This window comes from Rhinoraja longicauda, chromosome 3 (assembly GCF_053455715.1).
Source record: "Rhinoraja longicauda isolate Sanriku21f chromosome 3, sRhiLon1.1, whole genome shotgun sequence".
NCBI lineage: Eukaryota > Metazoa > Chordata > Chondrichthyes > Rajiformes > Arhynchobatidae > Rhinoraja > Rhinoraja longicauda.
The window spans coordinates 3,345,743-3,363,304 of record NC_135955.1 but is presented as its reverse complement, the minus strand read 5'-3'; the positions used below and the strand labels follow the sequence as shown (position 1 = coordinate 3,363,304).

Genomic DNA, 17,562 nt, shown 5'->3' with positions numbered 1-17,562 from the left:
TTACCTTAAACCTATGTCCTCTGGTCCTCGATTCACCTACTCTGGGCAAGAGACGCTGTGCATCTACCCGATCTATTCCTCTCATGATTTTATAGACTTCAGATGTGAGGTGGATCACAAAGCTACACATTTTCTGACTGGTAATAGGCAGAAGAGTAGTAAATTGTAGGTAGACACAAAATGCTGGAATAACTCAACGGGTCAGGCAGCATCTCGGGAGAGAAGGAATGGGTAAATGGGTAAAAAAGTAGTAAATTCTATCTTGGTTAAGGAGCCTATTGGCAATTTAAATGCCATTGGTGCACCATCTCTTCTTCTGTACAGTGGGCTTGAACGTGGAACCTTTAGGTTTAGATTGATCTGGTGGCAAGCCCAATGCTTTAAAACTGATGTCCCAGGACAGGATTCTGAAGATGAATGAATGCCAGATAGGAAATGGTTTAGCCCACTTACCTAGCTCACAGAGGATGGCCAGACAAGCTCGGACCATGCGATCACGTTCTTGGAGACCATCATTTCCAACAGCAATCAAGGAATTTGTGATAGAGCTGGGAAATAGCGCAGCATTCACAGTGATCATCTGTGGAAAAAAATAAACATATTAACACCCAAGCTCCAAACAGCACAGACAGGAGTTGACTGCTGGAGCAAACCATATCCAATCTTTCTGCCCTATTAGTTTGTCATGACCTCTTCAAATAGTTAGGTTTTCTCTTAAGGGCAACAAAGCATGCTGCCCAATTAATGTAGAAAGACATTTCTCTTCACCTCTCTCCTTGTGGTATCAAATTTATAGTAAGACCCCCTACATTAATTCTACTCCATCTAGCTTTCAGCAAGTCCCTGTGAAAATGTCCTCAGCCCTCATCTTGACTAGCAAGGGTATCAGGGGTTATGGGGCAAAGGCAGTTTCCATCTCAATGGGGTTGAGATTGGAAGATAGATCAGCCTTGATTGAATGGCAGAGTACATTGGATGGACCGAATGGCCTAATTGGACTTCAAGATTAAGCTCCCTGCTTAAATTCTAATCTTGTGTTCATAAACAGAATAAACGTGGGCCCAGCAGTCAAGCCTACGGCTCAGATATTGTTCAAATCCTATGGCTCAACACTTCCAGCCCTTCGCAATATTAACCAATACACATTTGTTGGTCAATGTTTTTAACAGTGACCTACATTTCTCTTCATAAGCTTTGAACTATTTGTCAAACATGTTGAGAAAACAAGTAATAGCATTCCATTCATCTTTCAGTTTGGCTGGTTTTTAATTTATTCAGCCTCAGAAAGGGAACATAGTTAGAAACCCCTGAGGAATCTCAACTACTAAAAGTTCCTTGATAGAAAATTAATACGTGCGCACTTAGAATGAGGACACAAATGGGTCCACCTGATACACTCCACAAATACAAGCCTGCCAAAACTCTCAAAAAGAACAGCCATCGAAGGAAGGCAATGAATGGTCATTCGTCCTTCTCCCCGCTCCCGTCCGGCAGAAGGTACAGAAGCTTGAAAGCGCGCACCGCCAGACTCAGGAACAGATTCTTCCCCTCTGTTATCAGGCCTCTGAACGGTCCTTCCATAAGCTAGGGTACTGTCTGATTCATCTCTACCCCATTGCGGACATTGGACTTTGGAACAAATGCCGAGAGCTATATTCTGTATCTATAGCTTCCCCTTTGCTCTACCTATTGTACTTGAGGTTGGTTTGTATAGTGTTATTGACCTGATCGGATAGCATGCAGAACAAATCTTTTCATTGTACTTTGGTGTAATAAACCTAAACATAAAATAGAATATGTCAAGTTTGATATATTCTTCACACTTTCAAGATGTCACTATGAACAGGTGAAGAGGGCAAAACAAAATGTTGATTTAATTTTCCAAATACAAGTTCAGCAATATTTGAAAATATACAATTTTACTCTTTACTTTTTCATCCTGCTAACTTCACCCAATAATTCTATGCAAATGGAGAAGCTAATCGAAGATCTGTGTACGGAAGGGACTTTATTCAACATCAAACCCATGCAGAACTTGTTCTGGAAGTTTTGATGATCAATAAGAAAAAAACAACATTTTAATACACCCACGCTCGTAAAATTTATTGAAGCGATTTACATACATGTTGAGTCATAACACCGAGCAGGGGAATTCCTGGTATACACAAACAAGTCCACAGGGTTGCCATTACCTTTTTGATATGTTAAGCAGTTGTAATAGGCAAATGTTAAAGTTTCACTGTTTTGAGTCAAAACCTTAGAGCACAGAAACAGTGCATTTAGCCCAACTCATTCATGCCAACAAAATTGTTTAAGCAGGCTAGTCCCCTTCTTGTCTGCACCTGCCTCACACTGCTCCAAACCAGGTTCTGACCTGAAATGTTCCGACAGTCCATTCCCTGCATAGATGCTGCCTGGCCCGCTGAGTTGCTCCAGCGCTTTATGGCTTATTTACCTGTTCATGTAGCTGTCAAAGTGTCTTGTAAATGTTATAATTGTACCAGCCTCTCCCACCTCCTCTGGCAGCTCGTTCCATGCATGCACTTTCCCGTATGAAAAATTTGCACCTCAGGTCCCAAAAAGACACCTTAAACATATGATGTTTAGTTTTCAATTCCCCTACCCTGAGGAAAACGTATCCCTAATGAAGTTTATCCCTAATTTTGCTATATCCCTAATGAAGTTTATTGGCCAAGTATGCACACATACAAGGATTCATTCTTCAACCTTCTAAACTCCAGGGAAAAATCAACACAGACTATCCAGCCTCTCATAGCTCAAACGATCCAGACCCAGTAACATCCAGATAAAGCCTGTCCCAGTTTGTTCCACCAAAATGCAAAACAACGCGTTTATCCAACTTAAACCCTATCTGCAATTTCTCTGTCCATTCACCCAGTGCAGAAGGCTGAAGGGTGACCTGTGGCCTCACAATTTCTCCCCTAGGTTACCACAGCGTCTTAGGAAACACGAACAGGTCCCAGGGATTTAGCTACCTTTATGCATTTTAGGACCTCCAGCACCACCTCCTCTGTAATGTGGCCTCTCTCTAAGACATTACTATTAATTTCCACAAGGTCCCTAGAAACCATGTCTTTCTCCCCTGTAAATACCAGAGGAGAATTCCCAGGTGGTGATGATTCAGCATACAAGTGGGAGAGAGCATCTGGTTGAATAGTGGCACAACAACAAATGTCTCGCTGAACGTCAACAAAACCAAGAAACTAACCATCGACTTCGGAAAGGAAGTCAAGAGAACATGCTCCAGTTTTCAATCATGCTCAGCAGTGGAGAGAAAAAGCTGCTTCAAATTTCTGGGCATTAACACCTCAGAGGATCTGTCCTGGGCCCTGCACATATGTGTAATCATGAAGGTGGCGTGCCAGCACATCTACCTTCTTGGAAGTTTGAAGAGCTTCTTTAGAAGTAGTGAGGTCATGTTGCGGTTGTTTAAGACGTTGGCGAGACTGCATTTAGAATATTGTGTTCAGTTCTGGGCACCCTGTTGTAGGAAACATATTGTCAAGCTTGAAAGGGTGCAGAGAAGAGTTACGAGGATGTTGCCAGGACTAGAGGGCGTGAGCTATAGGGAGAGGTTGAGTAGGCTGGCTCTCTATTCCTTGAAGCGCAGGAGGATAAGAGGTGATCTTATGGAGGTGCATAAGATCATGAGAGGAATAGATCAGGTAGATGCACAGAGTCTCTTGCCCAGAGTAGGGGAATCGAGGACCAGAGGATATAGGTTCAAGGTGCAGGGGAAAAGATTTAATAGGAATCTGAGGGGTAACTTTTTCACACAAATGGTGTGAATGTATGGAACAAGCTGCCAGAGGAGGTAGTTGAGGCTACGACTATCCCAACAGGTACATGGATAGGACAGGTTTGGAGGGATATGGACCAAGCGCAGGCAGGTGGAACTAGTGTAGTTGGGACATGTTGGCCAGTGTGGGCAAGTTAGGCCGAAGGGCCTGTTTCCACACAATACAATACAATATATCTTTATTGTCACTGTACAGGGTACAACGAGATTGGGAATGCACCTCCCATACGATGCAATAAATTAATTAGCTAGTCAGTATTAATTTAAACAACCCAATGAGACAAATTAGAACAGTTTTAAAACAGAATAAAGTGCAAGTAGATCTGTGTCGGTTCACTGTATCACTCTATGACTCTATGTCTCTTCTGCATGTCACTGAACAATCAAACTAAGTTAAAAGAAACGCAAGAGGCTGCAGGAAACGGCAGACTCAACCTGGTCCACCACAAGTATTGACCTCCCCACTACCAAAAGCATCTACATTTCTCACGGAGGAGGCATCTATCAAAGATCCCAAATCGGCAGTGCCCTCTTCTCGCTGCTACTGTCCAGCAGGAGGTACAGAAGCCGGACGTCCCACACCACCCGATTCAGGGACAGCTACCATGTTTCATAAACAGACATACACAACCCATTCATCCCTTCCCACCCAAACCACCGCCTCCCCAGGGACTTTCTCTAAAACCACAGGAGATACACCTGTCCTAATACCTCCTCCCTTGACTTCATCCAGGGTCTCTGACAATCCTTTCTGGTGAGGCAGAGATTTACTTGCACCTCCTCCAACCATATCTACTGTTCCTGGTATGTACTCCAATATATCGGCAAGACCAAGTGCAGAGTTGGCAATCGTTTCGTGAACACTTACGCTCAGTCCACCTTGACCTATGCGATCTCCTGGTTTCCAAACATTTTAACTCCCCTTCCCATGCTGACCTTTCTGTCCTGGGCCTTCTCCACTGTCAGAGTGAGGCCACACACAAATTTGAGGAACAGCACCTCATATTTCCCTTGAGCAACTTAGTGGTATAAATGTTGATTTTTCTAATTTCAAGTAACTCCTGCTTTCCTCCCCAGCTTCCTCCCTCTCCCACCCTAGTCATCCTATCAGTTCCACTGTTCACATCCTTGTAGCCGTGTCGTTATCACATCTTCCCAGGCCAACAATGGGCCATTATGGACTCCATCCTTCCTGAGGTCATCTGTTGCCGGCCCATGTTTTGTCCTGGCTTTCCCTTTCTTTCAATCTGAAGAAGATTCCGATCGAAATGTCACCTATTCCTTTTCCCCAGAGACGTTGTCTGACCCACTGAGTTACTCCAGCAGTTTGTACCTATCTTCTACACAACCCTATTCCTACTTCAGAATTTGAACATTATAGACCATCGTCTTAATGGACCATTTGCATTGTTTTCCCATTGCATTTTCCATTAAGGTCTTATTGTTGCATAGTCTTTTTCTTTTCACTGACTTGCGGAATTTCTTCAATTTGTGTACATTTATGTTTTTGTGTTGTCTGAGTCTGTGCACCCATGACAAACTCAACTTGATATATTCATTGGTGGGAAATCTAATGCATATAGCCACACTTTTCTAATGAAAACCGCATAACAGGAAGTCCAGTCAAATCAGGATACCTTTGTCACACAAAACAAGATCCTCAGGCAAACCTCAACCCAATTTATTTTCTCACCTCAATTACGTTGTCTACGGAGGAGCATGCAGAAAGTCCAATGTAACCTGTGGTCACTTCACTCAAAATTGCATAAACAAAACAAGCAGAAGCAGAGTGCTAATCACCCGGAGCAACCAACTCAGAATGAAAGAAAAAGAGCAACTGGATCCCAATGCTCAGAGGAAGGAGAGCAAGAGGGCCAGAACTGCAAAAGGCAAGTGCAGGGCAGATGGAAGAAAATAAGATCCTTCAAGTCTGTAATGTCCTAGATTCACCAATAAATAATTCATTGTGTGTTGCGTGCTAAGTATGCAAACACATCACAAGGTTAATCCCTTGGATGGAGGGACTGTCATATGAAGAAAGATTGGAAAGTCTAGGCTTGTACTCACTGGAGTATAGAAGGATGAGAGGGGATCTTATAGAGACGTATAAAATCATAAAAGGACTAGACAAGCCAGATGCAGGAAAAATGTTCCCAATGTTAGGGGAGTCTAGAACCAGGGGACGCAGTCTAAGCATAAAGAGGAGGCCATTTAAAACTGAGGTGAGAAGCAACTTTTCCACCCAGAGAGTTGTGAATTTGTGGAATTCACTGCCACAGAAGGCAGTGGAGGCCAATTCACTGGATGAATTTCAAAGAGAGTTAGATAGAGCTCTAGGGGCTAGTGGAATCAAGGGATAGGGAGAGAAGGCAGGCAGGCACAGGTTACTGTTTGTACATGATCACAATGAATGGCGGTGATGGCTCGAAGGGCCAAATGGCCTCCTCCTGCACCTATTTTCTATGTTTCTGTTAACCAAGCTGCACACAGGATACTGACTAATAGTTTATTATTGTCACACTGAGATAGAGTGAGATATTGTAGAGCTTGATCTAAAACGTTAACTAGTCTCTTTTACACATACTTTTTGACCAGCTGAATGCTTTTCAGATATCCAGCATTTTTATATGAATGAAAGGCCAGCCAGTGTTGCTTCAGGGTAAAATTGTATGGGAATTAGAGCCATAGCATTTTTTAGTCTACAGTCAATCTACATTTTTTTTTAAAACAGTCTACTTGACAGCTCCAAATACTGAAGCAGTCCTTGAATCCTGAACCAGCCAAATAGAGTGCTGGATGAACACAGCCTGTCAGGCAGCATCTCTGGAGGGAACTGGACAATCTATGTTTCGGGTTGGCACCCTTATTAAGACGAAGTCTGAGGAGGACTTGGACCCAAAATTCCATCTGTCCATTTCCCTCCACAGACGCCGCCTGACCTGCTGTGTTCATCCAGCTTGTTGTTTTTTTACTCAAACTTTCAGTATCTGCAGTCTTGTCGCCTTGAGGGCTGAATCTTTTGGCAGAGGCAAGAGCACTATCACTGGTCTAATCTAATACCAGATGTCTATCAGGACCGATTAGATTAGAGTCCCCAAAAGTAGGAATTAAAGGAAATCAGTATTAGTTTAAAAAGTGTTGGAGAAAATAATGGGCCTGAAAGTTGCCGAATCCCCAGGTTATGATCTTCTGCATCAGAGAACTGAAAGTTGTAAACTCTGGAGATTATGGAACAGACCATGCAGGTTGGAGAGTGGTAACCCTCACAATTAAAAAAAGAAAGGAAATGGGGAATTACAGAGAAGTTAAGCAAACATCAGTAATAGGTAAAATAGACTCAATATGTTGGAGTAAATCAGCGGGACAGGCAGTATCTCTGTAGAGAAGAAATGGGTGACATTTCGGGTCGAGACCCTTCTTCAGGCTGAAAGTCAGAGGACATGGAAACTAGACATTTGGGACGGGCAAGGTGTGAAAACGACAGATCAAAGCAGATAGTGATCAAGGAAATGTAGACGGATTCATTGTTGGCTATGGGGAAGGTGACAACGAGGCATACAAACTGTAAAATGAATCAGGAGGGCAGTGAAACTAGTCGGAGAACTAGGGTGGGGGAGGGACAGAGAGAGAGAGAGAGGGAAAGCAAGGGTTACTTGAAGTTAGAGAAGTCAATATTCATACTGTATTCCTTCTCTCCTGAGATGTTGCCTGACCTGCTGAGTTACTCCAGCATTTTGTGAAATAAATATCTTCGATCTGCAGTTATTTTCTTACACTTCATACTGTATTCATGCAGTAAGCTGCCCAAGCAAAATATGAAGCGCTTCTACTCCAATTTGTGCTGGGCCTCACTCTGACAGTGGAGGCGGCCCAGGACAGAATGGAAGGGGGAGTTAAAGTGTTTAGCAACCGGGAGATCAGGTAGGTTTAGGCGGACTGAGCAGAGGTATTCAGCAAAACGATCGCCGAGCCGGCACTTGGTTTCGCCGATAGATAGGAGTCCTGGAACAGCGAATACTCAAATGTTGGTATTTGAGCTTGCATTGTTTGGAGTTGTTAGTATTATTTGTCCATTGTACTACCACTCTTAAGTAGTTGTATCTGGAAGATCTGATTTCAATACAATCGGGGCATTCAGAGGCAGTGACTTTCGTGCTTGGCTAGTTGGGCAAACCCAGTCACCATTCCAAAAGCTCACCAGTCACAAAATAAAATGCTTAGCAACTGGGAGATCGCGCAGGCCGAGGCAGACTTGGGGAAATGCTGACCTACTTTTAAAAACTTGGCAAAAGGACATTTAGGAAATATTAAGAGATTTTGATATGGACGCCAATATGGATTTATGAAAGGGAAAGATGAGTTTGAGAAACATATTTGAGATCTTTAAGAATCTTGCTAGTAGAATGGACAAGGAAGAAGCAGTGAATGTGGTGTACTTGGATTATTAGAAGATCTTTGATGAAGTCCAATAAAAACAATTAGCATGCAAAACTAAAGCACATGGTATAGATTGAAAATAGTCGGAATAAATTAGTCTTTTTTTCAGTGTGACAAGTATTAAATTAGTGGATGCCGTAGGGATCAGTGCTCTCCATTGTATGTCTTGAGTGAGGGAAATGAATGTACTATTTCTAATTATGTTGAGGGCAAAAAACTGGGTGGGACTGAGAATTGTGAAGAGGATGCAGATGGGCTACAAGAATATTTAAACAAGAGTGCGGTCATGTATTCCACTTTTGCCATAAAACAAAGGCAACAGTATTATTTAAACAATGATAGATTGAAAACTGTTGTAGGGAGGAACTGCAGATGCTGGTTTAAACCGAAGATAGACATAAAATGCTGCAGTAACTTAGCGGGACAGGCAACATCTCTGGATAATTCCTTCTATCCAGAAATGCTGCCTGTCCCGCTGAGTTACTCCAGCATTTTGTGACTATGACAGATTGAGAACTGTTGACTTGTACACCTGTCACTGAAAACCAGCAGTCAAGACGACAAATAAAATACAGCTTTCATTGCAAGATTATTGGAGCACAAGAGAACAATACACAGGACCTTGATAAGACCATACCTAGAGCATTAAATACAGATTTGGTCTCCTACACTAAAAACAAATAGGAGGTATTTGCAATAGAAGGAATACAGATTCATTAGACTAGATAGGAGGATGGGAGGACTGTCATACAAGGAGAGGTTGAATAGACAGTTTGTATTCTTTAGAGCTTTTAGCTATAAGGAGAGGATTGACATGTTGGATTGTTTTCTCTGGAGCATTGGAGGCTGAGGAACAATCTGATAGAAGTTTATAAAGTTAAGAGAGGCAACGATAGGGTAGACAGTCAGAATCTTTTTCCCCCAGGGTGATAATTTCAAATACTAGAGGGCATAGGTTTAAAATGAGAGGGCAAAAGTTAAAAGGAGATTGATGAGGCAAGTTTTTTTTTTCCTTTGTTTTTACACAGAGTGTTAAGTGCCTGGAACTCAATGCGGGGCTAAGTGGTGGAAGCAGATACAATAGCATGTTTGATGTATTTAGAGAAACATGAACAGACAGAGGCACAGACATTGTGGTACGAAGGGTCTGTTCCTGTGCTGTTCTGTTTCAGGGAGGAAAGAATATTGAAATACAAAATTCTGACAAGCCTAGACAGACTGAATATAAAGAGGATGTTTCCAATGGCTGAGGTTGGGAGAGGAGTGTCATCTCCCACTAGTCCTGTCAAGTCGCCTGTTGCGTCCCCACTCTCCTCCCCTTGTTCTCCCGCGAAAGGAGGTGTTCGAGGGCCGGACGGGTTTGTAACTCTCTCTTGAAAACATCCAGTGAATTGGCCTCCACTGCCTTCTGTGGCAGAGAATTCCAGAAATTCACAACTGTCTGGGTGAAAAGGTTTTTCTTCATCTCAGTCCTAAATGGCCTACCCCTTATTCCTAAACTGTGACCCCTTGTTCTGGGCTCCCCAACATCGGGAACATTTTTTCCTGCATCTACCCTGTCCAATCCTCTAAGAATGTTATATGTTTCTATAAGATCCCCTCTCGTCCTTCTAAATTCCAGCAAATACAAGCCCAGTTGACCCATTCTTTCACCATACGTCAATCCCGCCATCCCGGGAATTAACCTGGTGATTTTTTTTTGGACCTTTGCTACATGCAATCTCAAATTTCCTGCTTGATCCCCAACCTCCCTACTGCGGTTTGGTGGTCTGTATACTACTCCAACAAGCGTTTTCTTTTACCTGGCTATTTCACAGTTCTTCCCATACCGATTCTACAGCATCCAAGCTAATGTCTCTACTTGCTATTGCATTAATCTCCTCTTTAACCAGCAATGCCACCTCTTCCTTTCTGTCTATCCTTCCTGAATATCGAATACCCCTGCATGTTTAGCTCCCAGTCTTGGTCACCCTGGAGCCATGTCTCCGTAATCCCAACTATATCATATCCCTTAACTACTAACTGCGCATTCAATTCATCCACCTTATTTCGAATGGTCCCCACATTAAGGCACAAAGCTTTCAGGTTAGTTTTTCTTATCTTCCTGCTCCCTTTTGTTTCTAAAAACATTAAACTAATTCTATAAACTAATCTGCCTGTGTTTGATCAATATTCCTCCATAATCATGTGCCTATCTAACAGCCACTTTCGTATCTGCCTCAGGAACAGCTTCTTCCCCTCTGCTATCAGAATTCTGAACTGCCCTTCCATTAGATGGGGTACTATGCGATTCTCCTCTACTCATTGAGGACACTAGACTCTGTCTCTGGAACCGATGTACCATAATGCTGAGAACTATATTCTGCACTCTTTATCTATTGTACTTGAAATTGACTATTGTATATATATATATATAAAAAGTATATTTACATATAATATTATCTGATCAGATTGGATAGCATGCAAAACAAAGCTTTTCACTGCACCTTGGTACACATGACAATAATAAACCTAAACCGGCCTCTACCACCACCCCTGACAGCATGTTCCAGGTACCCACCACCCTTTAAAAAGAACTTGCCCAGCACACTTCCTTTAAACTTTGCCCCTTTCACCTTAAAGCTATGCCCTCAAGTTTTTGACATTTCTACCCTGGGAAATCACAAAACACAAGCAAAAATAAAACCGACGTTAAATCAGTCATGATCTTATTGGATGGTAAAGCCAGTTCCAAGGACTGTATTTCACCATACTGCTCCGATTCCTAGGTTCTTGTATTTTTATATCATCTTGTGGCATATTCAATCTTCTAGTCATTGTTGGCTTTTTCTTATTCCCACTTCTACAGTGAAGTTTCGAACAATTTGTCATGGGACGTTTATTCAAACGTTTAGCGTAGATCAATTAAACTCAAGACCGCTTGTCAAACTATTATAGAACAAGTGCAGAGATAGTTCAAGTTAGATAGTAAAGAAAAGCTATATTTTTAAATACACCTGACAGATATAGGTGATTGACCTGTTTCTAATCCAAGTTGGCTCATGTTTAGAAATAGAATCTCACAAGGAATAGTCAGCAGGATAAAAAAGAAAATCGCATCATATATAACATAACATATAACAACTACAGCATGGAAACAGGCCTGTCCGGCCCTACCAGTCCACGCCGACCATTCTCCCTGACCTAGTCTCATCTACCTGCACTCAGACCATAACCCTCTAATCCCCTCTTATCCCTATACCTATCCAATTTACTCTTAAATAATAAAATCGAGCCAGCCTCCACCACTTCCACCGGAAGCCCATTCCATCCAGCCACCACCCTCTGAGTAAAGAAGTTCCCCCTCATGTTACCCCTAAACCTTTGTCCCTCAATTCTGAAGCTATGTCCCCTTGTTGGAATCTTCCCCACTCTCAAAGGGAAAAGCCTACCCACGTCAACTCTGTCCGTCCCTCTCAAAATTTTAAAAACCTCTATCAAGTCCCCCCTCAACCTTCTACGCTCCAAAGAATAAAGACCCAACCTGTTCAACCTCTCTCTGTAGCCTAAGTGCTGAAACCCAGGCAACATTCTAGTAAATCTCCTCTGTACCCTCTCCATTTTGTCGACATCCTTCCTATAATTTGGCGACCAGAACTGCACACCATACTCCAGATTCGGCCTCACCAATGCCCTGTACAATTTTAACATTACATCCCAACTTCTATATTCGATGCTCTGATTTATAAAGGCAAGCATACCAAACGCCTTCTTCACCACCCTATCCACATGAGATTCCACCTTCAGGGAACAATGCAGTTATTCCCAGATCCCTCTGTTCCACTGCATTCCTCAATTCCCTACCATTTACCCTGTACGTCCTATTTTGATTTGTCCTACCAAAATGCAGCACCTCACACTTATCAGCATTAAACTCCATCTGCCATCTTTCAGCCCACCCTTCCAAAAGGCCCAAGTCTCTCTGTAGACTTTGAAAATCTACCTCACTATCAACTACTCCACCTATCTTAGTATCATCTGCATATTTACTAATCCAATTTGCCACACCATCATCCAGATCATTAATGTAAATGACAAACAACAGTGGACCCAACACAGATCCTTGGGGTACTCCACTAAGCATCCTCTTCTTTCTACCCACAAGTTTCTGCTTCAAGGTTAACGATGTTGAATAAATGGTGGAACCTTCAAATATAATTTCCCAGGCGATAGGACCAATGTTGGCTTAACCCTGCTGTCCAGAGAGCCCTGGCTCCAGCTTGTGGCCAGTAGATGATATGGAACAGTGCTCGCAGGTCCAACATTAAAGCAGTGCTGTTCTGGGTAATTTACCTTCCGAACTAGTCGAAGTGCCTGTGTCCGCTCCACCTCGTTGCTCTGTTGGATGTCTATACACCTGATGGAAGAAAAAAATGTGTTCAGCCAAAAACTGTACCACTAAATTTAAGACATTTTTTATCGTAGTCTTTCACCTTTATTACCATCGAGAGGTCTGTCATTCCATTTTACTATATTTCATGAGGGAATTTTTGATCGTTAAAGAATTCAAACATTTTGGTAGAAAAGTAGACAGAGGAATATTGGATCAGCAGTGATTCTATTGAGGATTATGGAATACTCCTGCTCTCTTGTATCGAAGAGAGGGAGAGTTTAGCTCATCAGGTGGTTACACATACACATTTGTCCCTTTGATTTTCACTTTCAGTTGTTCGAATATTTCAGTTATCTTAAGATGTGAGACATTTCTGAAAGGGTTTCAACAATTTCTTAACTATTATGGCATTCGCTTTTATTTGTTTATATATCCTTTCCTTGTACAACCAGTTCCCTTTTCCCGAGGCTGTGAAAAATGATGCAAATCAGACTGACCCAAGGAATACGAGCACTGTTAAGATATTTAGCATTCTGGCAGATTAGTAACAGTTCTGAAACATTCATTGACTTGCTAGAACATGCAAATCAGGTCTAATAAATTCCTACAGGAAACCAAACTCTACCCTCTACAAACAACACTTCACAACACAGGAATTTTCATTCCTGAACTAAAAGCAGTGGGGAAAAAGAAACTGCGGCAGTCGGAAATTGGTTTCAAGTGAAGACGAGATTCCTGCTGAAAACCTGACATTGTCGGGCTGCATTGTGGCACAGCAGTAGAGTTGCTGCCTTAAACCCAAGTTCGATCCTGACTACAGATGTTGTCCGTACGGAGTTTGTACACTCTTCCCGTGACCTGCAGGGGTTTTGTCTGGGTGCTCCGGTTTCCTCCCACACTCCAAAGACGTACATGTTTGTAGGTTAATTGACTTCAGTAAAATTGCATATTGTCCCTAGTGTGTGTAGGATACTGTTAGTGTACGTGGATCGCATGGACTCGGTAGGCTGAAGGGTCTGTTTCCGCTCTGTATCGCTAAACTAAACTGCAGATTACAAAATAAAAACATTACAGCACAGTTAAAGGAATACAGCAGTTTGCAGAGCCACAACTGTTTGATATGCACAATTTAATAAAAGTGAAGCTTTTTATATTTATGCCTATGTATATATTTATATACATAGGTTCTCCCATTAAATTCACCACTTAAGCTTAATTGAACATTGATAGTAAATAAGATATTCCCTTCAGATTAACCATTCATTCAGAAAATGACAGAACTGGATGACCAATGATCGACCAAATTAATTTTGTAACATATTTTAAGAGACCAGGAAGTAGCAGCTACAAGGTCCCATATTCTTTCAATCTGAATCCTATCAGACTAGATTAATCTACGGTATAGTGCCCTGGTGATGTGTAAACTCCACCATGAAGAGGCTCCTGTTGATAAAGCTGTCTGTGGCTTGGGCAAAATGGCAAATTTTATCTTGCCAGGAGCTGCCGACAGCGCTGAGCTAATACAAAAGCAACTTTAACAAGGTGGAAATTTGAGCCTCCTCAGTCCAACCCCTTTTGAGTTGCAAATTCATATCAACAAACCATCAAGAGCAAGTAGATTCATCAGTTCAACGGAAGAACATGATATACAGCTGAATGGCAATGAAGTTTCAGACAACAAAAATTATGATAGAGAAACCAAACTAACCTAGCTATTAAATAATCCACACGTAGTTTCAGCACCTTCTGGAGAATACTTGAGTCTCGAGTAAGATATCGGAGGGCACGGAGACCAGCTGCACGCACCTCTTTGGCTTCATTTAACAATGCTAATCGCAAACTGTGCAAGAGGAAATGTTTATTAGTGGAAAAGAGCATTGAGGTTCTTTCATCACATCTCATCTCAGGGCATTGCACAACTAATGATTTATGCTTGTTCGGTGGTCATTTCTACTTTGTGGTAAATGCAGCACAGAATTTGCATATAACAAAATCCCAAAAGCAAATGAGTCAACTGACTAGATACTCTATTACTGGCAATGCTGATGGGGGGAAACCTTTGACAAAAATAACATTGTTTAATCTGTATTTATCATTTGGACGTGGAAGCTAGGGAATTCAGGAAAGTGAATAGTAAAGGCCTGAAAATTATCCACATTACAAGAGGTGCTGGTAGTCAAAGCACATAAATCACTGGAAGCTGATCTGGTGTATCCCAGGACATTGTGGAAGATAGGAAAGAAAGTACGGAGCCTTGGCAAAGATGTGTGTTATTATTAGCCACGAGAGATACTGGAAGCTGGAGGATGGCTACTATATTTTTATTTAAGAAGGGCTGCAAGGACAAGCCAGGAAACTATGGCTGGTGAGCCTAACGTCAGTGGTGGGAATGGAGGGGATTCTGAGAAATACCATCCGCCTGCATTTGGAAAGGCATGAATTGATGATGGATAGGCAGCATGGCTTTGTGCAAGGGAAAATTGTCTCTCATGAATTTGAGTTTATATTGACGAGTTGACCAAAAGGATTAATGAGGGAAGGATAGTAAGTAGATACTATCTAAATGGACAGCAAAGTTCCACATGCTAGGCTGGTCTGGAAGGTCAGGTCACATGGGATAGGCTGAGATAGCCAATTAAATGTTATAGAAGATATAGAAATTAATCAAATAGGTTATTAATATGCTGGACATTAAATCTAGAGGACCAGAACACATAAGGCTAGACATAATGCCACGATGCAATATAAAGTCCTGTTTAGACAACATCTGGAGCACTGTGTGGCCCCCTGGCTCTTGGTATTCCATAGTTGGAAAGACACATACAAGTGTAACACAGAATTACCAAAGTCCAACGCAGATTCATAACAAATCTATTACAAATTCACCTAGAGTCCAAAGTGTTAAACTACAAAGAGAGAATACACAAACTTGGATTGTGTATTTCATGGAATTTGGACAGTTATGGTTTTCATGCTATTAAAGGTAATTGAAGCGTTACATAAAGCGCAACTATTTCTACTGCCGAGGGAGTTTAATGTTAGGGGATATAGCTCAAACGCGAAAAAACTACTCCAAATAGGAATAGACGTTTCAATTTATTTTTCATAAATCTAGGTTGTTAATATTTAATTTGACATCAATTTTGTTAACCATAGCTCTTAGCAAATATGGAGTAACGGTTGGTATTTGAAGCTAGGTCACCAATAAACCATAATTTCACTGAAAGGTAGAAGCTTGAGATGATTAAAGAACTATGCTCCTAGATTAATTATAACCTCAGTAGTGACAGTTCCAGTTCTATTCTATACTTACCATATAATAATTTCTTCATAAGTAAAACCTAGTTTCTCTTCACAGTGGCCAATATTACAAAGTAACTATGGAAAAAAAAAAAGTGAAATTAAATAGTGTCAAAGACTAAACAGTACTGCAAACTTTGCATTAACAGTCCCAAATGGGATATTGCTCAAGGGCCAAATACATGAATGTCGATGAGAGTAGTCCTCATCTGTGCGTTGCTGTATTAACGGGACTATAAAGTTGCAGCAAGAAATAATTTAATTGCTCCGTTGCCGGTGAATATGACAATTAAGCATTCTTGACTGCAACTTTCCACACTGCACGTTCTTCATTTCAATCATGCCAGCTGAGTAATTGCCAAATAGGAGCTAAATACATTCCATGGCAAATGGTCCTTCAGCAGCAAATAGCTTCAAGTGATTGAGCTACAGAAGCTTACGCTGTAAGAAACAGCCATATGCCTCGTCTGTGCTATATCAAACCAAAGCAAACTCCACAACCTCATTTTCTGCCATGTCTTTCTGCACTTTATATATTTATCCACTTTTTACTTAAAATAAGCCTTGTTGTGTTTCAACCAGCCTGTGGCAAAACACTCCACCCCAACTACAAAAAAATTGTTCACAATAAATGCAATAATTGCAAATTGATGTTGACTCCAAATGGCTCCCAGAAAATAATCTTTACTTAATCTTTAAATATATTCTTTCCTCAGAATAAAAATTGACTTTATCACTCTTAACTGTATATTTCTAATCCTGGCATCATTTAGTTCACTGCGTTGGAAGGAACTGCAGATGCTGGTTTAAACCGAAGATTGACACAAAATGCTGCAGCAATTCAGCAGCACAGACATCATCTCTAGAGAAAAGGAATAGGTGATGTTTTGGGTTGAGACCCTTTTCCAGATTGAGAGTCAGGGGAAAGGGAACTGAGAGATAATCTGAAGAAGGGTCTCGACCCGAAACGTCACCCATTCCTTCTCTCCAGAGATGCTGCCTGTCCCGCTGAATTACTCCAGCATTTTGTATCTATCTTCAGTTTAAACCAGCATCTGCAGTTCCTTTCTTCCACAAGGGAGATTGGTCCAAAAATGTCAGAGACCAAGGGATCCAAGGCAAGATGTATCCATAATTGGATCAGTAATAGGAGATATTGGGCTATGGTGGAAGGTTGGTTTTGTGACAGATTATCTCCGCTGATGCAATCCTTACTGTTTCTTAAATAGATTCATGGCTTCAATGTGAAAATAGGAGGAATAAGTTTGCAGATGACAGAAAAATAGTTGGTGATATCGATAGCGGGGAAGTTAACCTTAGGCTAATAGGAGGTGGTTAAGATTGATCGGGAAATGAGCAGCATGAGCAAAAACACAAAGTGCTGGAGGAATTCAGCACATCTGGCAATAACTGTGGAGGTAATGGACAGATAATGTTGCAGGTTCCATTCCAAGTCCCATATTCCCCCTCTTTCCCGTCCCCTGTCCACCCATATATCACCTTCTGAATTCACACTTTGCAACATTACTTATCTGAACCGTCTCCTTTTCATCTCTGGCCTTTGTCACTTGCACCCATCCATCCCATTTTTTATCCACCTATCATTAGCCTGCCTTTTCCCCACCTCCATCTC

The 17,562-nt window shown here is 41.6% G+C and overlaps 1 protein-coding gene across 2 annotated transcripts in view; it reads right to left on the bottom strand.

The window, feature by feature from the left end:
* Positions 1 to 17,562, bottom strand: part of rictora (RPTOR independent companion of MTOR, complex 2 a) — a 143,184-nt gene that overhangs the window by 84,332 nt on the left and 41,290 nt on the right. For both annotated transcript variants that reach the window (XM_078431134.1, XM_078431143.1), the window contains exons 4-7: positions 15,943 to 16,007; positions 14,338 to 14,469; positions 12,590 to 12,653; positions 454 to 580 (exon numbers count right to left, since the gene is read on the bottom strand). In XM_078431134.1, the coding sequence (XP_078287260.1) occupies positions 454 to 580; positions 12,590 to 12,653; positions 14,338 to 14,469; positions 15,943 to 16,007 (388 nt within the window). The remainder of the gene's footprint in view (positions 1 to 453; positions 581 to 12,589; positions 12,654 to 14,337; positions 14,470 to 15,942; positions 16,008 to 17,562) is intronic.